The sequence below is a fragment of the Bidens hawaiensis genome, unplaced genomic scaffold (genome assembly GCF_021521415.1).
Source record: "Bidens hawaiensis isolate Kalapana, Puna unplaced genomic scaffold, B.hawaiensis_p1.1 tig00012232_1, whole genome shotgun sequence".
Classification (NCBI taxonomy): Eukaryota; Viridiplantae; Streptophyta; class Magnoliopsida; order Asterales; family Asteraceae; genus Bidens; species Bidens hawaiensis.
The window spans coordinates 500883-518294 of NW_027491991.1; the positions used below are offsets into that span (position 1 = coordinate 500883).

The window sequence follows — 17412 nt, forward strand, 5'->3', positions numbered from 1 at the left end:
ACTGTCTGAGGAACTTCAAAATCAACAGATTTCTGAACACTAGGGTTAAAAGTGTAATTGTGGTTATAAGGTGGTGGAACCTCGTGATAACCAATTCCTCCCCTCTTTGTAGAGGTACCTTGATCACTAACAAGGTGATCAAGAATAGCTGAGGAATTTCTGAACTGTTCAAGTTTTCGGTTCAGTTCCACCACATTCACCTGGTGGTCAGCAATCTGCTTTTCTCGTTCAGCAATCAGTTTAGTCTTTTCTTCTAAAACCTCATAACTTAGATCAATTACTTCAATTTTTTCAGCAAGTTTTGTTTTTAAGCTTTTAACATCCTTTTCACACGCTTTTATTTTAACTTTGTAACTGTTTTCTCTTGCTTTCATAAAGTGATGATCTTCTTTAAGAGTTTTAAACTCAGCATCTAAACGAACATACTGATCAGTTATGGTAGCAAGTTGCTCAGACAAATTCTCACATTTAGTACAAATAGATTTAGAACTTACCTCGGAGAGTTGATCCTTGTTATCTGTCATGAAAGCTTTTTCCTTACCAGTAGCTTTCTCTTCTCCGGTAATCTTCACACGTTCTTCATTCTCAACCTTAGCCATATTTGCCTGTTAACTAGTTTCATTCGAATGCAGGTTCCAGTTGTATTCACCTGCTTCTCTGGACATCATGGCATTGACTTCTTTACTACTCCCAGTTTGTTGTGCAGGCCGGCCATGACCACGTTCAACTCGCTCGTTTCTGCACTCTTTAGCAAAGTGCCCGTTTTGTTGACAGTTATAGCACCTCACCTTAGACTTGTCGAACCCTGGCCTGCCACCAACAAACTTTCTCCCCGTCTTTCTCATAAACTTCTTCACTCTCCTCACTATCATGGCCATCTGCCATTGTAAATCCATTTCCTCCAGATCATCTGCATCGATCTGGTCATAGTCTTCATCCAGCATCGCTGGATCAACAACCTTTCCTTGAATATAGCTTTCATATGAAGCAATAAACGAAGCATAGAGGCCAAACTGCTCTTCAGCATATTTGACGCTCATTGGCATCTTAGAGTAATTATTGCTTGAGGAACTTGAAGATCCACTACTCTTGCTTGCTGTCTGTTGAGTACCACTTGATCCACCCGCTACAAAGCAAACATCCCCATTTGAGTTTACTGACACATGCCCCTCCTGTGAAGAATTTGCACCCGACTCACCCTTCGAGTAGTAGGCGGCAGAATCAGTCTTTGAACTTGTATTGGAGTTTACTTTAGCACCGTACATGCCTGGATCTTGAACCTGATCCATAGATGTTTCTTTTCTTACCATATTAAGCTCAAAAGTTCTGAGCTTGTTGACAGTGGTTTCAAGATCATAAGTAGGAAAGTCCTTGTCTTCCCTCATTAGCACAGTATACATCTCCCATTTTGGTGGGAGGGCATCGAGAAGCTTTTCCACAATCTCTTCTTCTCGGTAGGAAATGGAGTAGTTACTCAATTCAGTCATTAGATGATAATATCGAGTGATAATATCATCAAGAGATTCGTTCTTCAAGTACTTAAAAACTGAAAATTGAGTTTTGAGCAACTTTATCTTTGAAGCCCGAATACCTACATTTCCTTCAAATCTGCTCTCAAGAGCTTCCCAAAGCTCTCTAGCTGATGTATACTTTCTAAATGTATGGAGGATCTCCTGTGGAAGAGCCATTGTGATTGCAGCATGAGCCTTGCTCTCGGCTTCATACATCTTTTTCTCCTCCTCTTCCATTTTACTGTATTTCTTGATTTGGTCTCGACCCTCATACTCCATGATTGGTGGAATATATCCATCTTGGATGCATACCCACATTTTCGCATCCTGGTACTTAACGTATTTGTATGAACCGATCCTTCCACGCGACAAAATCGGTTCCCTTCAGCAACCTTGGGGCCTTTGTAGCTGTCCCCGCTTCAACTTCCATCTTTACAAGCTCCGAAATGTTGATCGACGACATCCTTCTTGAAGACTAAGAAACCCGAAAAATTCTGAGTAGGCGAAGTTAAAAAATTTTCTCTGAACAGTACTGTAGGCGAAGTTAAGGATAACTTCGCTTAAGTAATAACTTCGCTGGATCTTTCTTAAATTCGCGTGTCTCGGCGAAGTTGAGAATAACTTCGCTTAAGGTAAGCGAACTTAGAAAGTAAGCGAACTTGATGAGAACTTCGCTGAGCTAGGCGAACTTGATGAGAACTTCGCTGAGTTAGGCGAAGTTGAGGAGGTAGGCGAAGTTGTAAATAACTTCGCTTCTCCTTATATCTTCGCTGAAACCCTACGTATCCTGACGGCAACTTCGCCTGATGAACAGCAACTTCGTCTGACGAACTTAAACTTTCTGCAGATTTGAAACTCGGATTTTAACGACGTTTTTGACGGTTTAAAGGCTTAAACACACTTGTAGGAGGCTAGAATGAGCAAAAACACCAAAAACTCGTCCCGTGAATAGTCGAAACGGGACAAATCTACACCCGCGTGAATATCCCGAACCACACAATCGAGCAAAAGCTCTGATACCAATTGTAGGTTCCCTGGACGGATCACACGAGATATCCCGATATACACAGGTGCGGAATCCCTGTGTAGATCGTTACGGACGTAGAATACAAGCTCACAAACACACGAATACGATACGAACAAACTCACGTTATATTAATAACTCAAACCGTGATACTTACAGACTCTCGACCTCACGTCACTTGACTCACCGAATTACACGTAAATTAACCAACCAATCAACAACAACCGTAACCTATATAAATACACGACAACTTCGCCTCAGGCGAAGTTGTCCATAACTTCGCTCGTTCAACAAGTTCGCCTAGGCGAACTTGTCAACAACTTCGCTTGGTTAACAACTTTGCCTTAGCAAACTTGTCAACAACTTCGCTTCTAAACAAACAAATACATAAACAATATTACAGACTCGATTACAAACATTAGACATATGAACTACTGACATCTATGCACCAACATTAGGTTGGTAAGACATTTTTTTTAACTCGATTAGATTTTTTTTTTTTGGAAAGAGAAAAAATTTTAAGTTTTTTTTTTTTGCTACAATACCGAGTCGCTACAGTGTTTCGTATGAGTTTCTACAGTACCGAGTTGATACCGTGTTTCTCATGAGTTGCTACAGTGTTTCGCATGAGTTGCTACAGTACCCCTGGATGCGAAGCGATTGCTACAGTACCCGTGCGAAGCGAAGTGATTGCTACAGTACCCACGTGCGAAAGCGAAACGATTTGCTACAGTACCCCCCGTGCGAAGCGATTGCTACAGTACCTCGGCGATGCGATTGCTACAGTACCCCCCCCCCCCCTATTGCTACAGTACCTCAGAAGCGACTGCTACAGTACACGATGCGAAATTTTTTTTTATTTATTTATTTTTTTAAGAATATAGCACCAAAACTTCCAAAAAGTCAAAAAGACTTTAGTATAAGAATCAATAAATCGGCCTAGATCTGAGTTTTAAGCCGAATTTGAGCTCAGACACAAAAACTTAAAATTACTAAAAACTTGAATTTAGTGATTCTCGTGTATTTCCAAGGTGTAAGGGACTCCAAAAGAGAGAGTAACACGAAATCAACCTCAAATCCAACAAAAACTAAGATCAAAACTAGAAAAGTTTGACCCGAAAACCACAAAAAGTCGAGCCGAAAGCTCTGATGCCACTTGTAGGTCCTATACAGACTTGACTCGGATCAATCCGTGTTGTTGGTTAGCGAAATCACCAACGACACTCGGATCTCGGATCTTATTTTGTTTGGTTTATTTGCTTGAAAGAGAGAAAAAGGTGAAGGTGGAGAGAGACTTTTATATCCTAAAGTTATGGAGAAATGGGTAAAGTGCCTTTTATATAGGGTCCCCATTCCTCCAAACTTTACATAATAAACCTACAAAATAAACGTACCGAGTACGTACAACACCGACTAAAGCAAAATAAAATGACATACACAATCCTAAAAACAATATATAATATTGGCCCTACAGTGGGCTAACCATTCCATGTAGTGAAGACGTATTTGATGATTTAGCATCACGTTTTGGTGCCTTGTCATACCATGTTTATCATATAGCATTTTTGTAAAGAACATCAGCTAGGATCTTACACATATTTGTAAATAGAGATTCGTAACAAAGTTTTGTGAAATTCAAATTTGGAGCAACCTCAAGTTTATTGAACTATATATAAGTTATGCTTTAAGAAATGACCGTGTGAATGAAATACGTATTTCACGTTCTTTAATTTTTCTAGGCTGAATTTTAACCAAATGTATAAACAAAACGAGATAGAAGTGTATGCGATTACCTAAGGATCTGTTTCTTGTAGAAAAAAAAAGATTGAAACAAAGGGAAAGCGTCTTGGGATAAATTGTCAAAACACATATTTTTTATGGAATTAATGTCTGTTACAGTCTCATTCGTTGTGTTTGGGTCGGAAGCAACAATGATTCATTAGTGCATCATAAACAATGTGGATGTTGATTTAGTGGATTTCAGGATTGACTACCTTAAGTTCAAATTGAAGAATACGTGTTAGGTGGATCGCTTCGACCAACAATACATTCGCGTTACGTAAAACACAATACATGGTTAAAAACGACAAACAGGTTTTGTGGGTTACGTAAATTAATTAGCTAGCTAGCGATCGCCCAAGTTGTATACCTTTGGTCATTATTGACATTGCGGTTCATAGGCAGTCATTGATAATCTTCAATCACTACCTTTATTCTAAACCTAAATATTAAACAAATTATGTCTTTATTTCAAAGCAATTCAGCATGTGTCATTCTATGAGCGTCAAAATTCCTGTTCCCGGATACACAAGTGTATGTGTTTCGTGTTAAAGGTATCGAAAGATTCTCGTAGGTCTATGGAAACACGAATCATAAGCGGATAAAACAGTCACTATAGATTACATATATAAATAAGTCGCCTATCTCTATAGTCAGAGGTAATTCTGTTGAAATCTAATAGAACTACCTCTTAATTATCTACTCTTATCCTAATAGCATAGATACACCTAATACATTAATAATTAAGGTCAATATCCTTTATGTTGTAACCATGTCAGCTGAGTTATTAAGAAATAGCTAGGACTTGTTTGCCAAAATGTGAAATCTAAGCCATAAACTGGTCACATTTGGTCCACACAAAAAATTACTTATAGGTTATTTGGTGATAATGCGGAATGTCCTACATATTAAAGATTAGGCATCAAACATCAGACCGGGACCATAAGGGATTTCCTGTTGGACATATATATTGTAACAGGTCGTTCGGGTTGATTTTCGATAAAGAGAGACAATTCCATGTGAAGCTTTTTTCCATCATCTGTTAATGTCTCCTATCTTGTTCAACCAGCTGTCTATTTAAGCCATTCAGTGTTTCAAAGCAAATCAACCACAACTTCCATACTCCAAAAAGTCTTTTACCGAGTCCTTTTAATACATCAACGTTCTTCTTGTAGAAACACTACTAAACCTTTTTACAAAAATGGCCATCTTTATGCCACGAATCACACAAGCAAAACAGATTCTGGGACGATCGTTCTCTAACAGAAGAAGTGCAGCAACACCCATGGACATTCCTAAAGGATATTTTGCTGTTTATGTCAGGGAGGAAGAGAAAAGACGATTTCTGGTTTGCGTGTACTCTTAAGACGGCAAGAATTTCAAGAACTACTGCAACTAGCGGAGGAACAGTTTGAGTACGACCATCCAATGGGAGGGCTAACCATTCCATGTAGTGAAGACGTATTTGCTGATTTAGCATCACGTTTTGGTGCCTTGTGATACCATGTCTATCATATAGCATTTTTGTAAAGAACATCAGCTAGGATCTTACACATATTTGTAAATAGAGATTCGTAACAAAGTTTTGTGAAATTCAAATTTGGAGCAACCTCAAGTTTGTTGAACTATATATAAGTTATGCTATAAGAAATGACCGTGTGAATGAAATACGTATTTCACGTTCTTTAATTTTTCTAGGCTGAATTTTAACCAAATGTATAAACAAAACGCGATAGAGGTGTATGCGATTACCGAAGGATCTGTTTCTTGTAGAAAAAAAAAGGATTGAAACAAAGGGAAAGCGTCTTGGGGTAAATTGTCTACACGCATATTTTTTATGGAATTGACGTCTGTTACAGTCTCATTCGTTGTGATTGGGTCGGAAGCAACAACGGTTCATTGGTGCATCATAAACAATGTGGATGTTGATTTAGTGGATTTCAGGATTGACTACCTTAAGTTCAAATTGAAGAATACGTGTTAGGTGGATCGCTTCGACCAACAATACATTCGCGTTAAGTAAAACACAATACATGGTTAAAAACGACAAACAGGTTTTGTGGGTTACGTAAATTAATTAGCTAGCTAGCGATCGCCCAAGTTGTATACCTTTGGTCACTATTGACATTGCGGTTCATAGGCAGTCATTGATAATCTTCAATCACTACCTTTATTCTAAACCTAAATATTAAACAAATTATGTCTTTATTTCAAAGCAATTCAGCATGTGTCATTCTATGAGCGTCAAAATTCCTGTTCCCGGATACACAAGTGTATGTGTTTCGTGTTAAAGGTATCGAAAGATTCTCGTAGGTCTATGGAAACACGAATCATAAGCGGATAAAACAGTCACTATAGATTACATATATAAATAAGTCGCCTATCTCTATAGTCAGAGGTAATTCTGTTGAAATCTAATAGAACTACCTCTTAATTATCTACTCTTATCCTAATAGCATAGATACACCTAATACATTAATAATTAAGGTCAATATCCTTTATGTTGTAACCATGTCAGCTGAGTTATTAAGAAATAGCTAGGACTTGCTTGCCAAAATGTGAAATCTAAGCCATAAACTGGTCACATTTGGTCCACACAAAAAATTACTTATAGGTTATTTGGTGATAATGCGGAATGTCCTACATATTAAAGATTAGGCATCAAACATCAGACCGGGACCATAAGGGATTTCCTGTTGGACATATATATTGTAACAGGTCGTTCGGGTTGATTTTCGATAAAGAGAGACAATTCCATGTGAAGCTTTTTTCCATCATCTGTTAATGTCTCCTATCTTGTTCAACCAGCTGGCTATTTAAGCCATTCAGTGTTTCAAAGCAAATCAACCACAACTTCCATACTCCAAAAAGTCTTTTACCGAGTCCTTTTTCTACATCAACGTTCTTCTTGTAGAAACACTACTAAACCTTTTTACAAAAATGGCCATCTTTATGCCACGAATCACACAAGCAAAACAGATTCTGGGACGATCGTTCTCTAACAGAAGAAGTGCAGCAACACCCATGGACATTCCTAAAGGATATTTTGCTGTTTATGTCGGGGAGGAAGAGAAAAGACGATTTCTGGTTTGCGTGTCACTCTTAAGACGGCAAGAATTTCAAGAACTACTGCAACTGGCGGAGGAACAGTTTGAGTACGACCATCCAATGGGTGGGCTAACCATTCCATGCAGTGAAGACGTATTTGCTGATTTAGCATCACGTTTTGGTGCCTTGTGATACCATGTTTATCATATAGCGTTTTTGTAAAGAACATCAGCTAGGATCTTACACATATTTGTAAATAGAGATTCGTAACAAAGTTTTGTGAAATTCAAATTTGGAGCAACCTCAAGTTTATTGAACTATATATAAGTTATGCTATAAGAAATGACCGTGTGAATGAAATACGTATTTCACGTTCTTTAATTTTTGTAGGCTGAATTTTAACCAAATGTATAAACAAAACGCGATAGAGGTGTATGCGATTACCGAAGGATCTGTTTCTTGTAGAAAAAAAAAGGATTGAAACAAAGGGAAAGCGTCTTGGGGTAAATTGTCAACACACATATTTTTTATGGAATTGACGTCTGTTACAGTCTCATTCGTTGTGATTGGGTCGGAAGCAACAACGGTTCATTGGTGCATCATAAACAATGTGGATGTTGATTTAGTGGATTTCAGGATTGACTACCTTAAGTTCAAATTGAAGAATACGTGTTAGGTGGATCGCTTCGACCAACAATACATTCGCGTTACGTAAAACACAATACATGGTTAAAAACGACAAACAGGTTTTGTGGGTTACGTAAATTAATTAGCTAGCTAGCGATCGCCCAAGTTGTATACCTTTGGTCACTATTGACATTGCGGTTCATAGGCAGTCATTGATAATCTTCAATCACTACCTTTATTCTAAACCTAAATATTAAACAAATTATGTCTTTATTTCAAAGCAATTCAGCATGTGTCATTCTATGAGCGTCAAAATTCCTGTTCCCGGATACACAAGTGTATGTGTTTCGTGTTAAAGGTATCGAAAGATTCTCGTAGGTCTATGGAAACACGAATCATAAGCGGATAAAACAGTCACTATAGATTACATATATAAATAAGTCGCCTATCTCTATAGTCAGAGGTAATTCTGTTGAAATCTAATAGAACTACCTCTTAATTATCTACTCTTATCCTAATAGCATAGATACACCTAATACATTAATAATTAAGGTCAATATCCTTTATGTTGTAACCATGTCAGCTGAGTTATTAAGAAATAGCTAGGACTTGTTTGCCAAAATGTGAAATCTAAGCCATAAACTGGTCACATTTGGTCCACACAAAAAATTACTTATAGGTTATTTGGTGATAATGCGGAATGTCCTACATATTAAAGATTAGGCATCAAACATCAGACCGGGACCATAAGGGATTTCCTGTTGGACATATATATTGTAACAGGTCGTTCGGGTTGATTTTCGATAAAGAGAGACAATTCCATGTGAAGCTTTTTTCCATCATCTGTTAATGTCTCCTATCTTGTTCAACCAGCTGGCTATTTAAGCCATTCAGTGTTTCAAAGCAAATCAACCACAACTTCCATACTCCAAAAAGTCTTTTACCGAGTCCTTTTAATACATCAACGTTCTTCTTGTAGAAACACTACTAAACCTTTTTACAAAAATGGCCATCTTTATGCCACGAATCACACAAGCAAAACAGATTCTGGGACGATCGTTCTCTAACAGAAGAAGTGCAGCAACACCCATGGACATTCCTAAAGGATATTTTGCTGTTTATGTCAGGGAGGAAGAGAAAAGACGATTTCTGGTTTGCGTGTACTCTTAAGACGGCAAGAATTTCAAGAACTACTGCAACTAGCGGAGGAACAGTTTGAGTACGACCATCCAATGGGCGGGCTAACCATTCCATGTAGTGAAGACGTATTTGCTGATTTAGCATCACGTTTTGGTGCCTTGTGATACCATGTCTATCATATAGCATTTTTGTAAAGAACATCAGCTAGGATCTTACACATATTTGTAAATAGAGATTCGTAACAAAGTTTTGTGAAATTCAAATTTGGAGCAACCTCAAGTTTGTTGAACTATATATAAGTTATGCTATAAGAAATGACCGGGTGAATGAAATACGTATTTCACGTTCTTTAATTTTTCTAGGCTGAATTTTAACCAAATGTATAAACAAAACGAGATAGAAGTGTATGCGATTACCTAAGGATCTTTTTCTTGTAGAAAAAAAAAAAGATTGAAACAAAAGGAAAGCGTCTTGGGAAAAATTGTCAACACGCATATTTTTATGGAATTGATGTCTGTTACAGTCTCATTCGTTTTGTTTGGGTTGGAAGCAACAATGATTCATTGGTGCATCATAAACAATGTGGATGTTGATTTAGTGGATTTCAGGATTGACTACCTTAAGTTCAAATTGAAGAATACGTGTTAGGTGGATCGCTTCGACCAACAATACATTCGCGTTACGTAAAACACAATACATGGTTAAAAACGACAATCAGGTTGTTTGGGTTACGTAAATTAATTAGCTAGCTAGCGATCGGCCAAGTTGTATTCCTTTGGTCACTATTGACATTGCGGTTCATAGGCAGTCAATGATAATCTTCAATCACTACCTTTATTCTAAACCTAAATATTAAACAAATTATGTCTTTATTTCAAAGAAATTCAGCATGTGTCATTCTATGAGCGTCAAAATTCCTGTTCCCGGATACACAAGTGTATGTGTTTCGTGTTAAAGGTATCGAAAGAGTCTCGTTAGGTCTATGGAAACACAAATCATAAGCGGATAAAACAGTCACTATAGATTATATATATAAATAAGTCGCCTATCTCTATAGTCAGAGGTAATTCTGTTGAAATCTAATAGAACTACCTCTTAATTATCTACTCTTATCCTAATAGCATAGATACACCTAATACATTAATAATTAAGGTCAATATCCTTTATGTTGTAACCATGTCAGCTGAGTTATTAAGAAATAGCTAGGACTTGTTTGCCAAAATGTGAAATCTAAGCCATAAACTGGTCACATTTGGTCCACACAAAAAATTACTTATAGGTTATTTGGTGATAATGCGGAATGTCCTACATATTAAAGATTAGGCATCAAACATCAAACATCAGACCGGGACCATAAGGGATTTCCTGTTGGACATATATATTGTAACAGGTCGTTCGGGTTGATTTTCGATAAAGAGAGACAATTCCATGTGAAGCTTTTTTCCATCATCTGTTAATGTCTCCTATCTTGTTCAACCAGCTGGCTATTTAAGCCATTCAGTGTTTCAAAGCAAATCAACCACAACTTCCATACTCCAAAAAGTCTTTTACCGAGTCCTTTTTCTACATCAACGTTCTTCTTATAGAAACACTACTAAACCTTTTTACAAAAATGGCCATCTTTATGCCACGAATCACACAAGCAAAACAGATTCTGGGACGATCGTTCTCTAACAGAAGAAGTGCAGCAACACCCATGGACATTCCTAAAGGATATTTTGCTGTTTATGTCGGTAAGGAAGAGACAAGACGATTTCTGGTTCGTGTTTCACTCTTAAGCCGGCCAGAATTTCAAGAACTACTGCAACTGGCGGAGGAACAGTTTGAGTACGACCATCCAATGGGTGGGCTAACCATTCCATGCAGTGAAGACGTATTTGCTGATTTAGCATCACGTTTTGGTGCCTTGTGATACCATGTTTATCATATAGCGTTTTTGTAAAGAACATCAGCTAGGATCTTACACATATTTGTAAATAGAGATTCGTAACAAAGTTTTGTGAAATTCAAATTTGGAGCAACCTCAAGTTTATTGAACTATATATAAGTTATGCTATAAGCAATGACCGTGTGAATGAAATACGTATTTCACGTTCTTTAATTTTTGTAGGCTGAATTTTAACCAAATGTATAAACAAAACGCGATAGAGGTGTATGCGATTACCGAAGGATCTGTTTCTTGTAGAAAAAAAAAGGATTGAAACAAAGGGAAAGCGTCTTGGGGTAAATTGTCAACACGCATATTTTTTATGGAATTGACGTCTGTTACAGTCTCATTCGTTGTGATTGGGTCGGAAGCAACAACGGTTCATTGGTGCATCATAAACAATGTGGATGTTGATTTAGTTGGATTTCAGGATTGACTACCTTAAGTTCAAATTGAAGAATACGTGTTAGGTTGATCGCTTCGACCAACAATTCATTCGTTTTACATAAAACACAATACATGGTTAAAAACGACAAACAGGTTGTGTGGGTTACGTAAATTAATTAGCTAGCTAGCGATTGCCCAAGTTATATACCTTTGATCACTATTGACATTGCGGTTCATAGGCAGTCATTGATAATCTTCAATCACTACCTTTATTCTAAACCTAAATATTAAACAAATTATGTCTTTATTTCAAAGCAATTCAGCATGTGTCACTCTATGAGCGTCAAAATTCCTGTTCCCGGATTCACAAGTGTATGTGTTTCGTGTTAAAGGTATCGAAAGATTCTCGTTAGGTTAATGGAAACACAGAACTTAAGCGGATAAAACAGTCACTATAGATTATATATATAAATATGTCGCCTATCTCTATAGTCAGAGGTTATTCTGTTGAAATCTAATAGAACTACCTTTTAATTATCTACTCTTATCCTAATAGCATAGATACACCTAATATATTAACAATTAAGGCCAATATCCTTTATGTTGTAACCATGTCAGTTGAGTTATTAACAAATAGCTAGGACAGGTTTGCCAAAATGTGAAATCTAAGACATAAACTGGTCACATTTGGTCACCACAAAAAATTACTTATAAGTTACTTGGTGATAATGCGGATGTCCTACATATTAAAGATTAGGCATCAAACATCAGACAGGGACAATAAGGGAATTCCTGTTGGACATATATATTGTAACAGGTCGTTCGGGTTGATAAATGTCATTCAAATTATTTTGGGTCTTTTCGATAAAGAGAGACAATTCCATGTGAAGCTTTTTTCCATCATGTGTTAATGTCTGCTATCTTGTTCAACCAGCTGGTTATTTAAGCCATTCAGTGTTTCAAAGCAAATCAACCACAACTTCCATACTCCAAAAAGTCTTTTGCCGAGTCCTTTTTCTACATCAACGTTGTTCTTGTAGAAACACTACTAAACCTTTTTACAAAAATGGCCATCTTTATGCCACGAACCACACAAGCAAAACAGATTGTGATACGATCGTTCTCTAACGGAAGAAGTGCAGCGACACCCATGGAGATTCCTAAAGGATATTTTGCTGTTTATGTCGGGGAGGAAGAGAAAAGACGATTTCTGGTTGGCGTGTCACTCTTAAGCCGGCCAGAATTTCAAGAACTACTGCAACTGGTGGAGGAACAGTTTGAGTACGACCATCCAATGGGTGGGCTAACCATTCCATGCGGTGAAGACGTATTTGCTGATTTAGCATCACGTTTTGGTGCCTTGTGATACCATGTTTATCATATAGCATTTTTGTAAAGAACATCAGCTAGGATCTTACACATATTTGTAAATAGAGATTCGTAACAAAGTTTTATGAAATTCAAATTTGGAGCAACCTCAAGTTTATTGAACTATATATAAGTTATGCTATAAGCATGACCGTTTGAATGAAATAAGTATTTCACATTCTTTAATTTTTGTAGGCTGAATTTTAACAAAATGTATAAACAAAACGCGATAGAAGTGTATGTGATTACCTAAGGATCTGTTTCTTGTAGAAAAAAAAAGATTGAAACAAAGGGAAAGCGTCTTGGGTTAAATTGTCAACACGCATATTTTTTATGGAATTGACGTCTGTTACAGTCTCATTCGTTGTGATTGGGTCGGAAGCAACAACGATTCATTGGTGCATCATAAACAATATGGATGTTGATTTAGTTGGATTTCAGGATTGACGACCTTAAGTTCAAATTGAAGAATACGTGTTAGGTGGATCGCTTCGACCAACAATTCATTTGGTTTAAGTAAAACACAATACATGGTTAAAAAAGACTAACAGGTTGTGTGGGTTACGTAAATTAATTAGCTAGCTAGCGATCGCCCAAGTTGTATACCTTTGGTCACTATTGACATTGCGGTTCATAGGCAGTCATTGATAATCTTCAATCACTACCTTTATTCTAAACCTAAATATTAAACAAATTATGTCTTTATTTCAAAGCAATTGAGGATGTGTCATTCTATGAGCGTCAAAATTCCTGTTCCCGGATTCACAAGTGTATGTGTTTCGTGTTAAAGGTATCGAAAGATTCTCGTTAGGTCTATGGAAACACAGATCGTAAGCGGATATAAGAGTCACTATAGATTATATATATAAATATGTCGCCTATCTCTATAGTCAGAGGTTATTCTGTTGAAATCTAATAGAACTACCTTTTAATTATCTACTCTTATCCTAATAGCATAGATACACCTAATATATTAACAATTAAGGCCAATATCCTTTATGTTGTAACCATGTCAGCTGAGTTATTAACAACTATCTAGGACAGGTTTGCCAAAATGTGAAATCTAAGACATAAACTGGTCACATTTGGTCACCACAAAAAATTACTTATAAGTTACTTGGTGATAATGCGGAATGTCCTACATATTAAAGATTAGGCATCAAACATCAGACAGGGACAATAAGGGAATTCCTGTTGGACATATATATTGTAACAGGTCGTTCGGGTTGATAAATGTCATTTAAATTATTTTGGGTCTTTTCGATAAAGAGAGACAATTCCATGTGAAGCTTTTTTTCCATCATGTGTTAATGTCTGCTATCTTGTTCAACCAGCTGGCTATTTAAGCCATTCAGTGTTTCAAAGCAAATCAACCACAACTTCCATACTCCAAAAAATCTTTTGCCGAGTCCTTTTTCTACATCAACGTTGTTCTTGTAGAAACACTACTAAACCTTTTTACAAAAATGGCCATCTTTATGCCACGAACCACACAAGCAAAACAGATTGTGAGACGATCGTTCTCTAACGGAAGAAGTGCAGCGACACCCATGGAGATTCCTAAAGGATATTTTGCTGTTTATGTCGGGGAGGAAGAGAAAAGACGATTTCTGGTTGGCGTGTCACTCTTAAGCCGGCCAGAATTTCAAGAACTACTGCAACTGGTGGAGGAACAGTTTGAGTACGACCATCCAATGGGTGGGCTAACCATTCCATGCAGTGAAGACGTATTTGCTGATTTAGCATCACGTTTTGGTGCCTTGTGATACCATGTTTATCATATAGCATTTTTGTAAAGAACATCAGCTAGGATCTTACACATATTTGTAAATAGAGATTCGTAACAAAGTTTTATGAAATTCAAATTTGGAGCAACCTCAAGTTTATTGAACTATATATAAGTTATGCTATAAGCATGACCGTTTGAATGAAATAAGTATTTCACATTCTTTAATTTTTGTAGGCTGAATTTTAACAAAATGTATAAACAAAACGCGATAGAAGTGTATGTGATTACCTAAGGATCTGTTTCTTGTAGAAAAAAAAAGATTGAAACAAAGGGAAAGCGTCTTGGGTTAAATTGTCAACACGCATATTTTTTATGGAATTGACGTCTGTTACAGTCTCATTCGTTGTGATTGGGTCGGAAGCAACAACGATTCATTGGTGCATCATAAACAATGTGGATGTTGATTTAGTTGGATTTCAGGATTGACGACCTTAAGTTCAAATTGAAGAATACGTGTTAGGTGGATCGCTTCGACCAACAATTCATTCGGTTTAAGTAAAACACAATACATGGTTAAAAACGACTAACAGGTTGTGTGGGTTACGTAAATTAATTAGCTAGCTAGCGAACGCCCAAGTTGTATACCTTTGGTCACTATTGACATTGCGGTTCATAGGCAGTCATTGATAATCTTCAATCACTACCTTTATTCTAAACCTAAATATTAAACAAATTATGTCTTTATTTCAAAGCAATTGAGGATGTGTCATTCTATGAGCGTCAAAATTCCTGTTCCCGGATTCACAAGTGTATGTGTTTCGTGTTAAAGGTATCGAAAGATTCTCGTTAGGTCTATGGAAACACAGATCGTAAGCGGATATAAGAGTCACTATAGATTATATATATAAATATGTCGCCTATCTCTATAGTCAGAGGTTATTCTGTTGAAATCTAATAGAACTACCTTTTAATTATCTACTCTTATCCTAATAGCATAGATACACCTAATATATTAACAATTAAGGCCAATATCCTTTATGTTGTAACCATGTCAGCTGAGTTATTAACAACTAGCTAGGACAGGTTTGCCAAAATGTGAAATCTAAGACATAAACTGGTCACATTTGGTCACCACAAAAAATTACTTATAAGTTACTTGGTGATAATGCGGAATGTCCTACATATTAAAGATTAGGCATCAAACATCAGACAGGGACAATAAGGGAATTCCTGTTGGACATATATATTGTAACAGGTCGTTTGGGTTGATAAATGTCATTTAAATTATTTTGGGTCTTTTCGATAAAGAGAGACAATTCCATGTGAAGCTTTTTTTCCATCATGTGTTAATGTCTGCTATCTTGTTCAACCAGCTGGCTATTTAAGCCATTCAGTGTTTCAAAGCAAATCAACCACAACTTCCATACTCCAAAAAGTCTTTTGCCGAGTCCTTTTTCTACATCAACGTTGTTCTTGTAGAAACACTACTAAACCTTTTGACAAAAATGGCCATATTTATGCCACGAACCACACAAGCAAAACAGATTGTGAGACGATCGTTCTCTAACGGAAGAAGTGCAGCGACACCCATGGAGATTCCTAAAGGATATTTTGCTGTTTATGTCGGGGAGGAAGAGAAAAGACGATTTCTGGTTCGCGTGTCACTCTTAAGCCGGCCAGAATTTCAAGAACTACTGCAACTGGTGGAGGAACAGTTTGAGTACGACCATCCGATGGGTGGGCTAACCATTCCATGCAGTGAAGACGTATTTGCTGATTTAGCATCACGTTTTGGTGCTTTGTGATACCATGTTTATCATATAGCATTTTTGTAAAGAACATCAGCTAGGATCTTACACATATTTGTAAATAGAGATTCGTAACAAAGTTTTGTGAAATTCAAATTTGGAGCAACCTCAAGTTTATTGAACTATATATAAGTTATGCCATAAGCAATGACCGTGTGAATGAAATACGTATTTCACGTTCTTTAATTTTTGTAGGCTGAATTTTAACCAAATGTATAAACAAAACGCGATAGAAGTGTATGCGATTACCAAAGGATCTGTTTCTTGTAGAAAAGAAAAAGATTGAAACAAAGGGAAAGCGTCTTGGGGTAAATTGTCAACACGCATATTTTTTATGGAATTGACGTCTGTTACAGTCTCATTCGTTGTGTTTGGGTCGGAAGCAACAACGATTCATTGGTGCATCATAAAGAATGTGGATGTTGATTTAGTTGGATTTCAGGATTGACGACCTTAAGTTCAAATTGAAGAATACGTGTTAGGTGGATCGCTTCGACCAACAATTCATTCGGTTTAAGTAAAACACAATACATGGTTAAAAACGACTAACAGGTTGTGTGGGTTACGTAAATTAATTAGCTAGCTAGCGATCGGCCAAGTTGTATTCCTTTGGTCACTATTGACATTGCGGTTCATAGGCAGTCAATGATAATCTTCAATCACTACCTTTATTCTAAACCTAAATATTAAACAAATTATGTCTTTATTTCAAAGAAATTCAGCATGTGTCATTCTATGAGCGTCAAAATTCCTGTTCCCGGATACACAGGTGTATGTGTTTCGTGTTAAAGGTATCGAAAGAGTCTCGTTAGGTCTATGGAAACACGAATCATAAGCGGATAAAACAGTCACTATAGATTATATATATAAATATGTCGCCTATCTCTATAGTCAGAGGTTAATCTGTTGAAATCTAATAGAACTACCTTTTAATTATCTACTCTTATCCTAATAGCATAGATACACCTAATATATTAACAATTAAGGCCAATATCCTTTATGTTGTAACCATGTCAGCTGAGTTATTAACAAATAGCTAGGACAGGTTTGCCAAAATGTGAAAT

General features: G+C 36.8%; 4 protein-coding genes across 4 annotated transcripts; all 4 read left to right on the top strand.

Moving 5' to 3' along the window:
- The first annotated feature begins 7254 nt into the window (after window positions 1–7254).
- On the top strand, window positions 7255–9293 carry LOC143540475 (uncharacterized). The gene is made up of 3 exons (XM_077033523.1): window positions 7255–7550; window positions 7753–7816; window positions 9117–9293. The coding sequence occupies exons 1-3, from the start codon at window positions 7255–7257 to the stop codon at window positions 9291–9293; spliced, it is 537 nt and encodes a 178-aa protein (XP_076889638.1).
- Window positions 9294–12509: 3216 nt separating this feature from the next.
- Window positions 12510–12809, top strand: LOC143540476 (auxin-responsive protein SAUR21-like). Its single transcript, XM_077033524.1, has one exon. The coding sequence runs from the start codon at window positions 12510–12512 to the stop codon at window positions 12807–12809; it is 300 nt and encodes a 99-aa protein (XP_076889639.1).
- Window positions 12810–14277: 1468 nt separating this feature from the next.
- On the top strand, window positions 14278–14577 carry LOC143540477 (auxin-induced protein 15A-like). The gene has a single exon (XM_077033526.1). The coding sequence runs from the start codon at window positions 14278–14280 to the stop codon at window positions 14575–14577; it is 300 nt and encodes a 99-aa protein (XP_076889641.1).
- Window positions 14578–16045: 1468 nt separating this feature from the next.
- On the top strand, window positions 16046–16345 carry LOC143540478 (auxin-induced protein 15A-like). Its single transcript, XM_077033527.1, has one exon. The coding sequence runs from the start codon at window positions 16046–16048 to the stop codon at window positions 16343–16345; it is 300 nt and encodes a 99-aa protein (XP_076889642.1).
- The last annotated feature ends 1067 nt before the right edge of the window (window positions 16346–17412 follow it).